This window comes from Bicyclus anynana, chromosome 22, assembly GCF_947172395.1.
Source record: "Bicyclus anynana chromosome 22, ilBicAnyn1.1, whole genome shotgun sequence".
NCBI lineage: Eukaryota > Metazoa > Arthropoda > Insecta > Lepidoptera > Nymphalidae > Bicyclus > Bicyclus anynana.
Genome location: NC_069104.1, coordinates 5,910,334 through 5,928,851, shown reverse-complemented (window position 1 = coordinate 5,928,851; position 18,518 = coordinate 5,910,334). Strand labels below are relative to the sequence as shown.

Genomic DNA, 18,518 nt, shown 5'->3' with positions numbered 1-18,518 from the left:
GAGCATACAAGTCACCTGATAGTAAGTGATTACCGCTCCTCATTGTCATTTGTAATAATGCGTTGCTGGTTTCAGAGAACTCCGACGATGGAGTACTCTTAGCATTTACCGTTATAGACACGATAGAACACATACAGAACAGACATTTCTACGGTGATCTAAAGTCTACAAAAAAGAAAAACTAAAACAGTATGAGATTGTCTATATATTAAACGGCCTGTTGAATGCGGAAACGGAAGAAGTTGATATTAACCTTAACTTAAAGGCACAGTACTCCAAAGGTTGAACTTAGTATAGCTCGTATTTCGGCGTAAATTAATGCAAAGATAAAGCGACAGATAAAACAAAAACTATCCACCGTCTACTTTGTTTATGCCATTCTATTCCAAAAAAAAAAAAATAGCTGATGTTATAGTTCGTCAGCACTATTTTTCATTGTTTAAGTTAATCACAAATACAACCCAGGATTATCGGGAATTATTGTTTATTATTATAAAATTGTTATGGTAACTCTTTGTGCGGATAATAATAGTGTTAATTTGTTAGTGTTTCGTTAATTATCATATTTTAATATAAATAAATATTATACAACGAGTAGGTATTATATTATACTAATAATGAGAATACTGATCACAAACCAAAAATACTTGGCAAATATAAATACATAAAAATTAATAATTATAAACTTGAAAGTGGATAATACAAATATATTATTATAATATAAAAATAAATAGTGCAAACACTAAGCTTTATAAACCATAATAGTATATATAATTAAGTTAATTATGTTATTAGTATTTTTCAGTAAACAAGAAAAGGAAATTTTAAAAACGTTTCTAAATTATAATATTATTTTAACAAATAATAGTAAATTTATAATCAAAGTGGTAACTTTTAATTTAAATACCTATTTAAAGTTTATCTTATTAATTTATTATATTCTAAAAATAAATAAATAACTATGTTAGTAAATAATTTATAATAAAACCTAATTATTCTTTGGTTTTTAGCCGTATTCCACTTTAACATGAGCATTAGTATAATCACATTAAATAAAGCAGCACTTAAAATAGAGTATCCGATATAATATATTTATTATTATTGTTAAAAATTAGCTATCTATATAAATGTTTAAAATAAATAATTAAACTATAAATAACAATATAAATTGTACGATAAGTTACTTCTTTAGCTCGTTATTTCCCGCGAAGAAATCTAAAATATTATCTTTAAAAAAATATTTTTACTTAATTATCGTGTTTACGACATTAATATTTCATTAGGATCGTATACGTTAGTTCCTCTCGATAACGTAAAATCGGTTTCAACAATAGTTCATATGGTAAAACTTAATTTATCTTAAGATATTATATACACCTAAAAGATATAAAAATACTACATTTTTAATAATTTTGAATAATTACAAATTCAATCACGTATACGTTTACAAATACGTGATAGCATTATTGTTAGTTTTATGAATAAATAGATACTTTAAAATATTGTTGATCATTCCGAACTAATCCACATCCTGCGTTCCTGTGATGACTTGTAGAACTTTGAAAGCCTTTGACTGCCGCGGTGGACTTTCTTGAATGATTTTGTGGTATATTTCTCTGAAATTTACGACACGGAAAAATTATGTAAAATATTTTATACAATAAAACTATAAAAAGTGGGACATAATAACAAAACAAATAATAATATAACATATTATAACAAAAATAAGAACCCTTTCAATGTAATAGGAAATGGATTGTATTAATTATTTTAAAAATTAACTTAATTTAATATCCAAAACTGAAAGAAGTTACCATTTCTCTAAACAGCTACATTTAATTTTGTATTTTGCTAGACTAATTTTTAAAAGACTCTCCTAATATATTATACAGGAAGGACAAATATATATACTACATTAGAATACTGCAACATCACTTTAGTTTTGTGAATACTAAGCCAATTAGTTAAAACAATAACAAATTATTAGACATTTAAAATTTTCGTTAAGCTGCTAAAACTTACTTATTCAAACCTAAAACAGACATATATTTGTTACAACATACGTTTCTACAAGCCAATAAATAATAGTAAATATGCTAAAAAACTAAAAAAATACTTAGAAGCATCAATGCAGTGACGAATAAAATTCAATTTATAATTAATGAAATAGATATTTAGCAGCTAATTACACATAGTAGAGCGCAAATTGGTTAAATGAGCGACGCAAACTGAATTAGAGCGTTCGCAAAGCGTAATGATGCTAATTATAGCAAGTACCAAGACTGAATCACGAAGAAGCAGTGCAATAAAAAGTGTGTTTACTTTGGACAGTGCAAACAGCTCCCTTAATACCGCCCACCGAAGCTGAAAATTACAACATTTTGAATTTCCTTAAGGTAACGCCAGTCTTTTAGACCGAGCTTGATGATATTCCGTGTATTTGGTAAAAAATTGGGTTTAGCCACAATTTCCTTAAATTTTTAATTTAAACATTCGTTGCTATTTAGCATTTACTGAATGCTGCTTGTTTTTAAGATCGTCAATTAAAAAGCGAAAAGTTATTTTATATTAATTTAAATAGACTTCTAACGAAAGGGGTGTGGATTTTTATACTACTCCTAACAAGTTAGCCTGCTTCCATCTTAGATTGCATCATCACTTACCATCAGGTGAGATTGTAGTCAAGAGCGAACTTGTAAAGAATAAAAACAAGTCAACCGTAAATAAATGATTTAGAACCGATTTTCGTATATTGCAAATAATTTAGCAATTGAAGACTCAAATATTATGTAGGGTCGAGTACATTGAAGACTTGTAATAATTAAAATTCATCTAGAGTATTTATAAATTTAAAAGTTGATACAAACCTTTTGTTTGCCCCACCGCTGTCTGCACCTTCGATTTGTATTGGAATTATTCGCGTCTTTGGTTGACTGTCCTGAGTACTTTGGTAACGTGTGTTTAACGTAGGCAAATCTGGCTGCATTTGACTATCATCCATTCTCACTAGTTGTGGAGATAAAACTCTCATGATACGCTGTGTTGGTTGAGAATATGGCGCCTGGGTACCGTTTTGGGTATCGGGGTTTTGTTTCATGTCAATAACAATTCTCAAATGAGGCTGGTTGCCCTTATTTCGTGAATCTGTGTTGGAGACTTCCATTTGGATTGGAATGACCCTTCCTTGATTATTGTCCCGCGGAAGACTTTTTCTGTTTTCCGAAGGAAGTGTTGACCAATTGGGCTGAGCTTGCTGCTGGTATTTAGGTGGACTTACGAATTCGCGATTACCTCGCTGCATTTCATTACTTTTCTTTACCCACGCCGGCTCTTGATTCGTTTCTCTAGGTGGAGTGTATAATTCTCGTTGTGCACTTTCTTTACCTTCCAACGGTCTTTGACACCACACCGGTGGTGGAGTTTTCGTTTTTTCCTTTTGTGTTTTAACCCATGGTGGTATCGACTTTGGACTATCAGAACAATAATAAACAGGTTCTTGATTTACGTACACTGCTTCTTTGTTCGGCTGAATATTGCTGTAATTAGGTTGATTTGTTTGTTTCTTTGGTGTCACCGGAACTGATATTGTTGACTGGTATCGAGTTTCCGGAGGTGTTGTAGGAGCCATAGACCTTTGTGTATTATCTTGAGCTTGCCACGGAGGGGTGTATTGTTGTTGGTTGCCAGTTTGGTTAGGAGTATTTCTGTTCTCTTGTTTCCATGGTGGAGTATAAGTTTCAGTCTGATTATTGTTTGCGTCTTGGGTTTTCCACTGGGGCTGAGGTTGACTTGTATTATTGTAAGGAATCTGTTGGTTTTCGCGGGGATGCCTGTTTAGAGTACTAGTTCGCCATGGTGCTGTAGAAGCCTCGGCATTAGGACTTTGCTGTGATTCTTTAATGTTATTAGGAGTATTGTTGTAAGCATTTGAAAAGTTTTCTTGGTTTCGAGGACCAGCTCTAGGAAGGGTATGAAATACTGTATTATTGGGTGCTGGTGCTGGTTGATTGTAACTTGGAACATTTTGCTTAACGGCTGGTGAAAATGGCCCACGGTTAGTTTGTGGTGACTGGGGACTATTGGTAGTATACACTGGAGAATCTCTTTTATCTGGTTGTTTCCAATGGTTATTGGGAGAAGGCGAATAAGGTGAACCAGTGCTTATTGGAGATTGATTAGCAAAAGGTTGAGGACTCTTATTAAATTGTGAATCTTGCCTGACAAGTAGTTCTCTGGTTTGTGGTGAACCGTTAGTATTTGGTGACGCAGTTTTTTGATGAGCATACTGTGCCTCTGGCCTATGAATAGGACTGTCAGGAGACTGATTCTTGTTCCCGTAGCTCTGTCTTTGAATATTATTTTGTGGAGAATAGTTCTGAGAGGTATTGTGTGCCGGCAAATTAACAGTTAACGGACCAGGTGTTCTCTCTGTAAATTTGGGAACCGGGCCCATACGCTGCAAATCTGCCTTTTCAGCTTCCCAATGATACGGACTGTTTGTTTTTCTTAGCATACCTATCGGATTATCTGGGATAACAATTTCTGGTCTCTCTCCTTGAATCGTTTTTGGAGATTTACTGTCAGGTGCCTGTATAACAAGAGGCGGAGGTGGTGGTGGAGCTGGTATTTTCATTGGTGGTGGAGGTGGCGGTACAGGGCCTCCGGGTCCATGCGATTGATAATTATTGTTAGGTTGTTGCTGACCATACGCCTGCTCGTGTTCTTCTTGGGAACGTTGTCTTGCCAATCTCCTGGCCATACTGGGTGTTTTAATTTGTGACAAATCCAACCCTCCTGGGGTATATGTGAAAGGTTTCTTATCCTTGGTCATCATAGCGTTTTGAATGCACGCTGGTGGCTCAACTCCTCCCATTGGCTGAAATTTAAAAACATTAACTGTATTTATAATAAATATACAGATACGCAAAATTTCGTTGACATGTTCATGAAGATTATTCAGGGATAATGACATACATACTTAATTATGTCTGGAAGAGAAAAATTCAAAACAGTAGGTACTTCAAAATTGAGGTCTAGGTTGGTCTTCATTGGTTGATTATATTTAATGCTTTTAATCTTTCTAAAGCATTTCATGCAGATATCCACCTGATGTTAGATGAAAACTTTGTATAGAACACTTAGCAACACTTTGCAGGGCATGCAAGGAATACGCCTTACAACCGTACTGCGCACGTCAACCAACCATGACATTACCACGGACCAGAAAACAGCGGCGCTGCTTTACAAGGTAATACTTAGACGAGGTTTGTCACAAAGAGCTCTACAACTATCTATACTAATGTTATAAAGAGGAAAAGTTCGAGGTGTTGTAGGTAGTACCCCTCGAACTTTATCTCTTCAGTGAATTTAGGAACCAGCCCATACGCTGCATTTCTGCCTTTCCAGTTTCCCTTTTTCTTACCATACCTACCGGATTGTCTGTGATAACAATTTCTGGTCTATCTCCTTGAACCGTTTTTGGAGATGTATTGTCAGGTGCCTGTATAACAAGAGGCGGAGGTGGTGCTGCAGCTGGTTTCATTGGTTAGCAGTTCAGATCTACCAAACCGATTTAAAAAATTCTTTTACCACTAGAAAGTCACGTTATGTGTAAGTGTCATAGGCTATTTTGTCCCCGTATTCTCACGGGAACGGCTTGTTAGAAATATAACCAAAGTAAACACTCACATTGACCTGTGTTTTACCGTAGTTCGGGATCCGACCGGCGTGTCCGACGGGAGCGGGTCCGTATCTGGAATCGGTCCAAATATCACGTTATTTTTACATGTATGACAACATCGATGTAGAGACAAACAACGTAGGCCATTGTTGACCCATTCTGAACTAGCAGGGGCTCGAAAAAAATTCCGTCCACCAAAAATTGTCCCGTCCGTTTTGATTTTACTGTCAACAAACGTTGTATAGTAAATATTTCCATGTTAGCCAAACATTTTTAATTTCCGAACTTTTATTGGCATATTTCATCAAATATAAAATTGTATTTGGTATGCACGGAAATATCGGATACATATTAAAAATGTGGTTTTTTTAATACTTGTAACTTGTCGATATTTGCGGTTTATTAATTAAAAAAACTAAGTATTTCAGGTAGGAAGCAAGTCCTATTTATATTGTTATTTATATATAGTATTTGTATTATGTTCTATGCAACGACATAAATAATATAATATAATGTCTTTGGTTCTATATTAAGTCATAAACGGTTTAGTTTAGAGTTTATGAGTAATTGTAATTTTCGTTTAACAATAAAAGTATTTCTTTGAAATAAAGGTAAATTGATGAATTGATTTATGAAATCATAAGCCTCAAGGATTCAAAATATATTATTGCGATTTATTTGAATTGAAACTATTGTTTTATTTTAAAACAAACTACCAAACCAAAGTACTCATTTTATACCTACTTAATAGTGTTTTGAAACATAGCTTTTCAATTTATACTATTTACTAGCACCCAGGACTTAACCGCTTCAAGCAACAGAATCTCATGCAAAATTGTGACACTTTCAACAATGATCAACATTTTACTGCCAATATACACAAAACTTTGATTAATTATATAATCATCATGAATCAGTGAAAACCGTTTAAAAATCCGTCCAGAAGTTTTCGACTTTATCGCGAATAGACATACAGACGCGGTGGTAAGGGTATAGATATAAAGCGAAAAGTAATCAGTAACAAAGTATGACATATCTTGGCAAATGGCCCTTGAGTAAGATATATTAAGTATAATATTATAAATGTAAACACGTATGTATTAGTCACACGTGTAAATTTATTATTATTTCTATTTTAAACCAGCACACTAATTTTGTACATAGTCTGTGATACAACGGTGCATACAACCAAGTCACGTAAACAAATTCTAAGTTTGAATTTGGGCCGTTGACGTGAATAATGTATAATTTTGTCTATGAATTTTGGAGGGAAAATCGTAGGAATCACATGTACTTCTAGTTTTATTTTTATTATTTTTCTGCATTTTAGAGTTTTATTGTATAAAGTAGAATGTGTTTTATCTAATTTAGTTCTCTGAAGATGCACAAGTGAAGTGGAGGTTGAACAAAGTGTTTTAAATGATTAATTTGATTTTCTCGGTGGACTCTATCAGCGAAGGCAACTTTACTAAAAGTTTTAGTAAGATTGCCTAAAGCATGACATGACTTGACTAGGACTGACTGTGACTTCCAACGATATACATTATTTGATAAAATATATTTTTTTTAAATGTCTATTTGTTCCTTTTGTCATCAAGGCCTTTTGCTAACTCAGAATACATGGCCATAGGAAATATTGTACAATACAATGCACAACAAACATATCTTTAGTTTTATTGTTGTTTTCTTTTTGTTTGCGTGTTAACTATTTCCGAGCAATAAACCTAAATTTCAAAATAAATTCGTTCCGATTTCTCAGAATGAATCCAGGTTAATATATATATTTGGTTTAGCTACGATTTGTTCGCAGCAGATTTTGACAAAGATCTTAATGGGTAGCATGATAAGTCTGTAATATTACTTAATGAAATAGTCCTACAAAGAAAATCTTTGATAATAATGCCAGTATAATGTCGTTCTACTAAAGATTAGATTCAGATTTCCGATATAATCTCAAATATATTGGAAATCTGCTAGAATTTTTAAATAAATAGAGGGATAACAGAAAATAAATCCCATAAATAATAGTAGAGAAGTCACCACTTCATAGAGCCATCGATTCTCAACAAAATCGCCAAAAATTCTGCTCCTTTGCCGTAGTTAATCAGAAAATCCAATTATTTATTATTTAATCTTAAATAATTATTATCAACTGCAGAATAAGCGAAGGAAAACATATAAATAACGTTCGTACTCACCCATTCGCAGCCATTTCGGCGTAATGCTCGTATTGTATGCAGCTTCAGTGACTCCAACTGGAATGAGATCATTGTCTGTATTAGCAGTGATTCTGTAAACGCACTCATTCCACCACCTGTTCTCTGTGACCTAATATTTAGTATTCTATAAATAGTAGGGGTGATTTATAAAAACGTATTATTAGAAGGCGGTGTTTATTTTTATACACCATTTTAGTTGCAGATACTTCCCGTTCCAGTGAGAATACGGGGATAAAATATAGCCTATGACACTCACTAATAAAGTGGCTTTTTAGTGGTAAAAGAATTTTCAAAATCGGTCCAGTAGATGCAGAGATTAAAACACCACAAACTTTACCTTTTTATAAGAATAGTACCTATAGAATATAGATTAGGTATCTCCTTTCGAAAACCGCCTCGTTAGGAGGTTAGCCCATGTGGTTTCGAATCATGAGGTCTTAGGTTATTTTTCTATTATTTAGAAATTGTCATTAAGTAACTCATCTCGTTCCCGTGTTTGGAAATTGATTGTGATACACCCTCTTGCCTCGAAGAGCACATTAAGGCGATCATGGCTATTAAATATCTTTGACATGATAACGGTGTCGATCGAGTGACCGTTAAGAGTGTGCAACATGTAATTTGGTGGTTACAAATGGTTCTGGATCTCAGATTCTGTAAAAGTTAGGAGCCTGATATTTGGGTAAATGCTACAAAATACACAATTTGTAAAACTTTTCTCGATAGTTTATTGTTTTTGAAAAATACATGTTTTGCTCACATTTTGCTTTCAATCTCAGGAAAAGCAAACTTATTCTCTTAAATTTTTGTTTTGTATAGAAAATTGCCATTTGAAACATGGCCATTTTGTTTTTCGTTATGTTGTTTAATTTACTTGCAATTATGTAAAAATGGTTTTGGCGCTCACGTCATAAAATTTCCGTCGCGCGTTAATCGCTCCGTGCTTTTCACTCACGTGAAAGTCATAATTCGGCGTCTCGCTTGCGCTTTGAATTTTATCCATATCGTACCGACGTGCTGCGCGCTCTTAAAGGAACATTATCATCCAAGCCCGCCAATCTGCTTTGCAGCAGCGTGGTGAGCTGACCCTTCACGCTGCTACAAAGAAATCACCTCTCTAAAGAGGTCTGGTCCTCTAGTAGGTATAGGTGTAGTTGTTGGGTAGGCTTACGTTCTAGATGTACCTTAATTGCTTAATCGAAATAATATTTAAGTTTTATTTTGTTCAGAAAACTAAATACTTATATTGACTACCTAAAGCAATATGTATAAAAATATGAATAAAAATATTTAATGGATTAGTTCCATTGACGAATTTCATAGAAAATGCTAGTTACATTTCTATTGATGCCACAGATGGAATGCGAAGGCAGAATTTGGCACTCTTACGATAATTATAGTCGATGGCTGGAAGCCAATATAATTTTAGCTCAACTACGCCTTATCATTCCACGGCGGGATCAATAAATTTCCTTTTTTCCCAACATTCGCCTTCAATAATTCATTTGCAGAAGTATAGATTTATTGACGACTTTTATTTATTGCTTGAAAAATAGCTGATGAAATTAACTTAGTTCAATGTTCCTAATGGGAATTGCCACTAGCCCACACAACGTGGAACACGGTAACCCAGGTATACCCCGTATAAATAAGGATCTGGTTGATTAATTTGCTTAATAAAAGTATGTTCCTTGGATTTTTTATTTCTCTTCTAGGGCAAAATGTTCACCAGTGTACCAAAGCGACGAAGTAATTTGAAGCTGTATATTTTTTTTTGTATTATTTTTTTCAGTTACCAACAAGCTTAAAAAACAACTAAACGAATAAACAAACCAATCATAGGTCCTCGAAAAATATCGTAAAACTCAGGCTGTATGGCCAACGATCTTGGCATGTCCCCGTTACGGACAAATTAAAGATGAATTAAAAATGTCCGTAAAACGTTGTAGCAACCTTTTTTTTTCACGTGTTCCAATAAGATGTCGCGTAAATTCTACCTAAATCCTTAGGCAATCGGCGGGGCGCGTAATTAGAAGAGCCGATGGACGTTGGGGGTCCCAAGGTGCTGGAATGCGCCCCGCACCGGAAAGCGCAGTGTTGGTCGAACCCCTACTAAGCGGACCGAAGATATAAAGTAGGTTGCAGGAAGCCGCTGGATGTTGGCGGCTCGTCAACGTCTTGTTTGGAAGTCCATGCAAGTGGCCTATATCCACCAGTGGACGTCCATCGGCTGTCAATGATGATGATGGTGATGATGAATGTAAATTATCATTATTGATTCCATACCTTTAGGTATTAGGTACAATATAATATACCTGCATTTTAAATGAGCACTTATAAAGGATAACAAAAAGAGGATATTATCGATTAAAATTTTTGGTTACGTGCAACTTCCTTTCTGCATTAAATTCCTTCTGAGTAACGTCATGGTTTACTAAAGATCTGACGACGTTTATTTACGAGATACGGAATGTATATCCAAAAGAACTTCTTATATTAATTTTATTTTTATTAACGAACTAGCGGACGCCCGCGACTTCGTCAGCGTGGAAGACAATGTTGAACTATGGGTACGGATAAACCTTCATAATTAGTTACTCTATACATATAGAGGTAATGACGAAAACCTCATTGAAATTCATTACCAAGGTATGTTCATTAACAAATTTTATATTCTTTACAAGTTAGCCTTGACTACACACACCTGATGATAAGTGATGCACGCGGTTTTTACACGACATCGTACCGGGACGATATACTTGGCGATACGTCTTTTGCCGGTAGGGTAACTAGCCAAGGCCGAAGCCTCCCACCAGCCAGACCAGAACCAATTAAGAAAAACTCAATCGGCCCATGCCGGGGATCGAACCGAGGACCTCCGTCTTGTAAATCCACTGCGCATATCATTGCGCTACGGAAGCCGTTAAACCTACCTAGAACCTACCTACTGTAAATGGTTACTTTATGTTATACTATTCCAAGTTAAGATGTATTTTCTTATGTACACACACAAGTACTAACTTTTCCTTTAACATACAAATTGCAAAACTAGCATAACTAACATGAGGAACACAAGAAAACTTCCAACAACACCGATATGTCTCAAAATCAAGGGAATGTATGTTCCTTGTACCTACTCGTAGGTATATAAGATACAGATGAATCTAAATAAGATGTAGGTATCATAAAAAGAACTGTAGTTCACACATGATATTCTTAAGTTAAAATCGATAATCGACTATTAACGAATTTATCAATTTGATTGAACGTGAAAATTAACGCCAATTAATATGCTTATGACGACATGGAATATTTCAAAGTTAACAATTCCTTGCATAATTTATTCATAATTATAACTACATATTTTTGTTACTTTAGTCTAATTACTCTAACTGTAGTATTACATTTTACTCTTAGATTGGACCCAAAGCCATGGTGTGCGAAAAAGCCATACAAAAGCTAAGAAAAATAAAAGATTATTAACGCTAAAGTTTGTGTGGATATTTGGATGTGTGTTACTCTTTAACGCCGCATCTGCTAAACCGATTTCGTTTAAATTTAAAATAAAAATAGATAATACTCTGGATTAACACAATCATATGCTCTTTGTCGCGAAAAAATTATGTTTCCTGAGATTTACGAAAAACTGATGGTTTTGATGGTATGAATGTTTGTTACTCTTACACGTCGCGACTACTCAAATGAATTAGCTGGTACTTGTTATGGAGATAGATTATAACCTACATTAACACATTGGTTGTCCCGGAAGAAACCATAGTTCCTGCGAGATTTGCGAAAAACTGATTGTAATAATGGTATAAACTCTTTGAATTTGGCTGTTATTTGGAAAAAAAATGTAGAAACCCTAATTTCAAGCGGACAATGTCGCGGGTATCAATAAATAAGTAGGTAATTCAAATTACCTACAGTAATGAGACCACGAAGAATCATCTTCAGTCTACTAGGTTAATTAAATAAATAAATATAAATAAATATACTTAAACAATACACATCACTATCTAGCCCCAAAGTAAGCATACAGAGTAGCTTGTGTTATGGGTGCTAAGATAGTTGATATTATAATATTAATATAGAATTATATACTACATATAAATACTTATATAATGTATAAATACACACAGACACTGGAAAACACCCATGCTCATCACACGAATATTTTTCCAGTTGTGGGAATCGAACCCACGGCCGTGGATGCAGAAAGCAGGGTCACTACCCACTGCGCCACGCGGCCGTCAAGTACAATCCGCCGCCGTCCGCCGTCAATTACTTTAACTATTAAAATAACTTGATTTTTAAGGTTTATAGGGAAATAAATTCATTTTAAAGAATCATATTTCGTGAAAATTGTAAATATTCGAACATGATAATATAATTAATAGTCCTTCGTTTGATCGAATTAACATCGCTTATTGGATTCGTTTCGCTAATGAAGTAAATATTATAGTGAACTTTACGACAGAACTGGGTCAAATTGTCGAAACAGTGCAGTTAATATTATTTATGTGAAATTGAGTGATGGACCGATACTGGTTAACGGTTAATTTTATGAGCGGAGGTACTTAACTGAAAATTAATTTACCTCAGTGGTGTAACTACAAGCTCAGGGTGCTCTCGAATCCTTACTAGAAAATCTCAATCGAACTGAACTTTCGAAAATCTCTCCCATTTTCAAAATAAATATGACAGGTTGCAACCCGACTTTAATCATGGCAATGAAAATTGTTTAATTTGTTAATATTTTCTATTTTTATTGCCCAATGCCTACATCAAGAGTCAAATCTAATTTATGTCGTTAATATTTAATATTGTTATTACCTGCCCTGAAGGGCTCAAAAAAGAGCTATTTAATATCTTTACTTGATAAAAACCTTTTTGAATAATAGTGGGGCCCCATTGTTTTATTTGCACTAGGACCCTTGGTTACCTAACTACGCCACTGATTTACCTATATAATTTCTCTATAATCAGCCCTCCTAGCCGACTGGCACGTCGATTCTCTTTCTACGATCGCTAACGCTTCGAAAAATGTATAGGAATAACAGATCTTGATCACGTGACCTGTCGATAGCAAATGTAATTCCCATACATCTTTCTTATTTTCGAAGCGTTAGCGATCGTAGAAGGAGAATCAACGTGCCACTTGGCTAGGGAGGCTGGTTATTAGTTTTACCTAGCTTTATAAATAACATTGTTAAATTATAATCCAAGTTGTTAATTACTTAAGGGCTAAACTCTGTTCGTTGCTTAAGAGTGTGCACTATGTAATTTGGTGGTTACAAATCGTTCTGGATCTCAGATTCTGGAAAAGTTAGGAGCCTGACATTTGGGTAAATTCAAAGTGTTAGCTTCGTTATGACTATACAAAATACACAATTTGTAAAACTTTTCTCGATAGTTTATTTTTTTGAAAAATACACATTTTGCTTTCAATCTCAGGAAAAGCAAACTTATTTTCTTAAATTTTTGTTTTGTATAGAAAACTATCTTGAACATGGCCATTTTGTTTTTCGTTATGTTGTTTAATTTACTTGCAATTAGGTAAAAATGGTTTTGACGCGCGACGCAAATTTTTTGGCTCACGTCATAAAATTTGCGTCGCGCGTCAATCGCTCCGTGCTTTTCACTCACGTAAAAGTCATAATTCGGCGTCTCGCTTGCGCTTCGAATTTTATCCATATCGTACCGACGTGCTGCGCGCTCTTAACAATAGTTTTAAGCACCATTAATGTTATTAGGATTTCATCAAGTCCAACAATCCATCAAAGGACCGAAATATGTCAAAACTAACGATAACGAACATAGAACAACGAATAACCTGAGGTCTAGTCATGGAAATTTTCCGAATCAATGTACGTTTTAATGCTAATATCTCTGAACTGCGTTCTATTTATAAAAATAATAAAATTAAATTATCCCTAAAAATCCGTGATTCTCACAGGATTTGTAAAAAAAACAAAGTATCATGCGAAAGTAGTCGTTTACGTCTGTTAATTTAAATTTAAATTAAAAATTATATCCCATCGAAACATAAAGGTTGAATCTATTAAACGCCTCTGTTAATTAGATTTAAATAAGGTATCTTTAAACTTGATTGTTTCAGCTAAGTAACTAAACCCCATAGACAAACATAAACACGGCCGACGGCCTCCGTGGTATGCGCGGTGGATTTACAAGACGGAGGTCCTGGGTTCGATCTCCGGCTGGGCAGATTGAGATTTTCTTAATTTGTCCAGGTCTAGCTGGTGGGAGGCTTCGGCCGGGGCTAGTTATCACCCTACCGGCGGTACCGCCAAGCGATTTAGCGTTCTGGTACGATGCCGTGTAGAAACCGAAAGGGGTGTGGATTTTCATCCTCCTCCTAACAAGTTAGCCCGCTTCCATCTTAGACTGCATCATTACTTACCATTAGGTGAGATTGTAGTCAAGGGCTAACTTGTAAAGAATAAAAAAAAAACACCATAGACAAAATAGAAAACACGTTATTACGCAAATAATAAATCAGTCAGTCTCAGTAAAATGCTGTTTCCGTATCCAGAATCTGTATAATCCAAGAGCGAAACAATAATAAATACAGACGCGTTCTAGATGTTGTTTACCTTTACCTCTAACATATTTGTGTGGTGAGTATGCCGCTAGCACACAAAGGTCGAAATGTTGGCTCAGGTAACAGAGAGCTGGCATTAGTCACCAGTACATCTGTTCGGTCTAGCTCTTGAAAATTGATTCTGGAATACTGTATTCTAATGTGTATGCTCCAACCATGTTTGTTCCAGCAATGTTTTTTGCAGCAATGAGTTTTTCTTCGTTCGGATTTAGTATTCAATTATTTGTTCCCATCTTTTAGCAACAGGGCCTGCATTTTTTACCCGACTGCATCAGAAGGAGGGTAATGTTTTTCGAGCGTATGTATATATATATATATATGTATATATGTACATTTCTTTAGCACGCTCTACATCCCAAACGGCTGGACAGATTTTGACATATGAGGTGTCATTGAGTTTGTCAGAACTGTGGTAGTGACATAGGCTATGTATTTTTTTAAAATGGCGCCTATAAGTGGAAAAAGGGTGGGGAAAGGTATTTTTTTTTTTTACTTAATACTAACAATATGCGTATCAAATGAAAGGTTTTAAAAATACCATTTCATAAAAAAATATATTACTTATATTACTGTTTTAACACAAATTATCAAAAAGAGTAACAATTATATTGGGATCATCGAAGTAAAAATTACTAAGTAGAATGTATTCGAGTCAGGAATGACATTGCCTGTACTTAATTATATTTAAAACAAAAGGTCTGTCTTAAAGAAACTTATCCACTAGTCCATCACGGCTTACGTACTTTACTAGATGACTGGCTATATTCACATGCGAATCCATAATAAAAAAAGAAACTTTTAAACAGAAACTTAGCACCGCGTAAGCGCAGCTTCGTAAGCCGTGAGTAACAGTGCGACGTGACTCTAAAGCTCGGATTTAACGCTACGAAGGCAACTACTAAACACATAAGAATGGTCCGTTTTTATATATTCCTCGCGGTTTCACCCGCTTAGTTCCCGTTCTCGTGATAATACGGTGACAAAATATAGCCTATGACACTCACAAATAACATGGCTTTCTAGTGGTAAAAGAATTTTTAAAATCAGTTCAGTAGATCCAGTGATTAACTCCTACAACACCACAAACTTTACCTGATGGTAAGTGAGGATACAATCTAAGTTGGAAGCAGGCGAACTTGTTAGGAGGATGATGAAAATCCACACCCCTTTCGGTTTCTACATGACATCGTACCGGAACGATAAATCGCTTGGCGATTCCATAGTTCGATAGAAGAATATGTAGATACTTATATTTTGTTATTTTGTATGTGTTGTAGTTATTGACCTCTTATTGTAGTCTACTGATGGGGCTATAGCAGCGTCTCCAAGTGGCTTATGCACGCCATTGACAATCAATTATTCTCACGTTTCTGCTGCAGCTGCAGAAATAATTGACCGTCAATGGCTGGCTTTAGGAGAGCGTACAGAGATTCTGCCGAATTCGAACTCGACGCCTAGGCGTACATCTAGGTACAAGAAAGAAGAATGGGAGATGGCACAACTTTCTAAGGCCGTCTCCTATGGCTGTGAGACTCTCACTCCTCTGTTTAGATGCTATACTTTAGAAATATATTATGCGGAAATCTAAAAACATATCCTGAATAAAGCTGAATAAATGTGGTTACCTATTCCTTATATCTAATCACTTTCCATTAGAGTTAGGTCGCCAAAATACTGTTAGAAAAGATAATGCAGGTACTGTACTTATTTAGGTACATATGTAATTAACTCGTATTATTTGTTTAACAAACTATTATTTGATTAACGATGTTATCCTGAAGTTAATACTGGAATAAGGTAACCCTATGAAATTAAACGGAATTGAAAACGTGGTTATTCGAGTTTATACTCAATTAATAATTATTTCAAACCCTTCTCCTATAAAGCCTTAATACAATTAGCGAGTGCGCGAAATGCCGTTAGTATCATGTTGATGAAATAACCATGTTCTAAAAAAACATCTTAGACACGAATTGAGAACCTCCTCCTTTTTTTAGCTCGGTTAAAAATGATCACAAAATCACTACCTACCACTTAATCCTCATATTTTAAATAGTACACCGAGATCTCTGGAATATTGAATCTGACTGTGAAAACCGACGGTAAAGTCATTATTTACAAATACATAAACCTTCTTCGTCCGCGTGTAATTCAGTTTTTCACAAATCCCGCGGGAACGATGGATTATTTCGGGATGAAAAGTAGCCCATGTGTTAACCCAGAGTAAAATCTATTTCCATTCTAAATTTCAGTCAAATCGCTTTAGTAACCACAGCGTAAAAGAGGAACAAACATACTTACACACTGTCATACACACAAACTTTCGCCTTTATAATATTAGTGTGATTCTCAAGAAGATTTCTAAGATCTATATTAATAAGAGGCAAATCGGAAAAAACTGTAGAAAAGCATAGTTAATGTATCTGATATTTCCTTTTGGTTCAAAATGTAGCAGATACATTTTCACATACGAGGTTTCTGGCATAGAAAATGGATTTCCTAGTGAAGAAAATTCATCGCTCATTAAATTCATACGTTTTAGTTAGGTAGGTATTACGTTACTTTTGGAAATACGTGGATAATTTTAAGAAACAAAAATTCAGTAAATAATAAAATAACGACACAGACTACGTCTAAAGTAAGTCCAAGAGACATTGGAAAAAAGTAAGAAGTAATTTTATGTCTCTTGTATCTTAATACCTAATATTTGCGATCCTATTTTTCAGCCCTTAACTGTAATTTATTACTAAATCTTTGTAAGTACAACACAAAAAAATAAAAACCACGACAGTCACACGTACCCACTTACTGAATAGTGCAAGAGGCAACGTGCAAATGTTAAACACATGTTTAAAAAATCATATTAATAGCTATAAATTACTGATATATTAATATCCTATTCTTCAGTCCCTCTCTGGAATTCAATACTAAATTGTCGAATGTATGTAACTCACCTAAGGTACGGGTATATGAATGCAAATCCAAAGCACTGTAACTGTAAAAGTTTGAATTTGGAAACGTTCGTAAACACGATCGCGGTGCGGTGTCGTTCGTTCGGATGCGCTGCCGGGCGCCCGGGCAGGCGGCGATTGAGCGGGAGCCGCGGGAGTGGTAGGGATGCGATTGTTGCGAACTATCGACTATCGATGAATTTAAGACATATTGTTTTAAAATTTTTGAAGTACTTTACGCAGTCTTGACTTGGGGAGTAAGCTGGGGAATGCGTTACAAAAAGTGTAAGGACGTTAAGAGTAAGAGTTAAAGAATTTCACTTCAGTCGTGTTGTCTAAGCACACTGGTTTTTTATATTAATAGTTGATATTACAAGCAGATGGTCCAGCTGATGTTAAAGTGGGAAACCGTCGCCTATAACAAAGCACACTTCATGAGCACACTCGCTAGAAATACAGTAATATGATATTGATAATGCACTGCTTTGCGCCCTTCAGTCTGATACGTAATATGCATGTAATTATACCCAGCAAGTATAATTTTCAGACAGTAATACTTCCCCGTACGAACTTTATCACATTTTTATCATCAGTCTAATTAAGTTGGGTAACGCTAGGTTCTTTCATAGAATTGAAATATTTTACCCCAATATGCTGTTACTCGATCGTAATCAATAGAACGGTTTTTTTGTAATTCACATCGAACCTAATATCTCGTACTTATATCTTCCGAAACCTCTTTTGTAAAATTCATGTTAAAATATATCAAAGGCTGTATGTAGAGCGTGTTATGTACGAATGAGATATACGTACATATATATACATACGCTCAAAAATCATAACTCTTTTTCTGCAGCCGAGTAAAGAGTTAAAATGCAACCAAATTATACCTGTGTCGACTTTATTAGGATGAAGATATCGATATCGTGTACGCACGTTACTAGATTTGCAAATAGTTTTATTTCGGACTCAGGCTCACTGTTCGCCTGTGTTACCACTCATTAGAAGCCAGATCTTTTAATTCACAACCTTCAATTTGACGA

The 18,518-nt window shown here is 34.9% G+C and overlaps 1 protein-coding gene across 3 annotated transcripts; it reads right to left on the bottom strand.

Annotated features, from left to right (window-relative positions):
* Positions 1 to 443: 443 nt before the first annotated feature.
* Positions 444 to 17,616, bottom strand: LOC112046632 (uncharacterized). Of its 3 annotated transcripts, none has more exons than XR_008251994.1 (6): positions 17,479 to 17,616; positions 7,879 to 7,935; positions 5,689 to 5,752; positions 2,868 to 4,876; positions 2,278 to 2,364; positions 444 to 1,616 (listed from the first exon to the last, which is right to left on the bottom strand). XR_008251994.1 is itself a non-coding variant. In XM_024083338.2 (6 exons), the coding sequence occupies exons 2-5, from the start codon at positions 7,890 to 7,892 to the stop codon at positions 2,346 to 2,348; spliced, it is 2,106 nt and encodes a 701-aa protein (XP_023939106.2). In that variant the 5' UTR covers positions 7,893 to 7,935; positions 17,479 to 17,616; the 3' UTR covers positions 444 to 1,616; positions 2,323 to 2,345. The 3 variants fall into 3 exon arrangements, 2 of the variants coding, with proteins under 2 accessions (XP_023939106.2, XP_052744460.1); XM_024083338.2 differs by having other exon boundaries at positions 2,323 to 2,364; XM_052888500.1 differs by lacking the exon at positions 2,278 to 2,364.
* Positions 17,617 to 18,518: the final 902 nt, after the last annotated feature.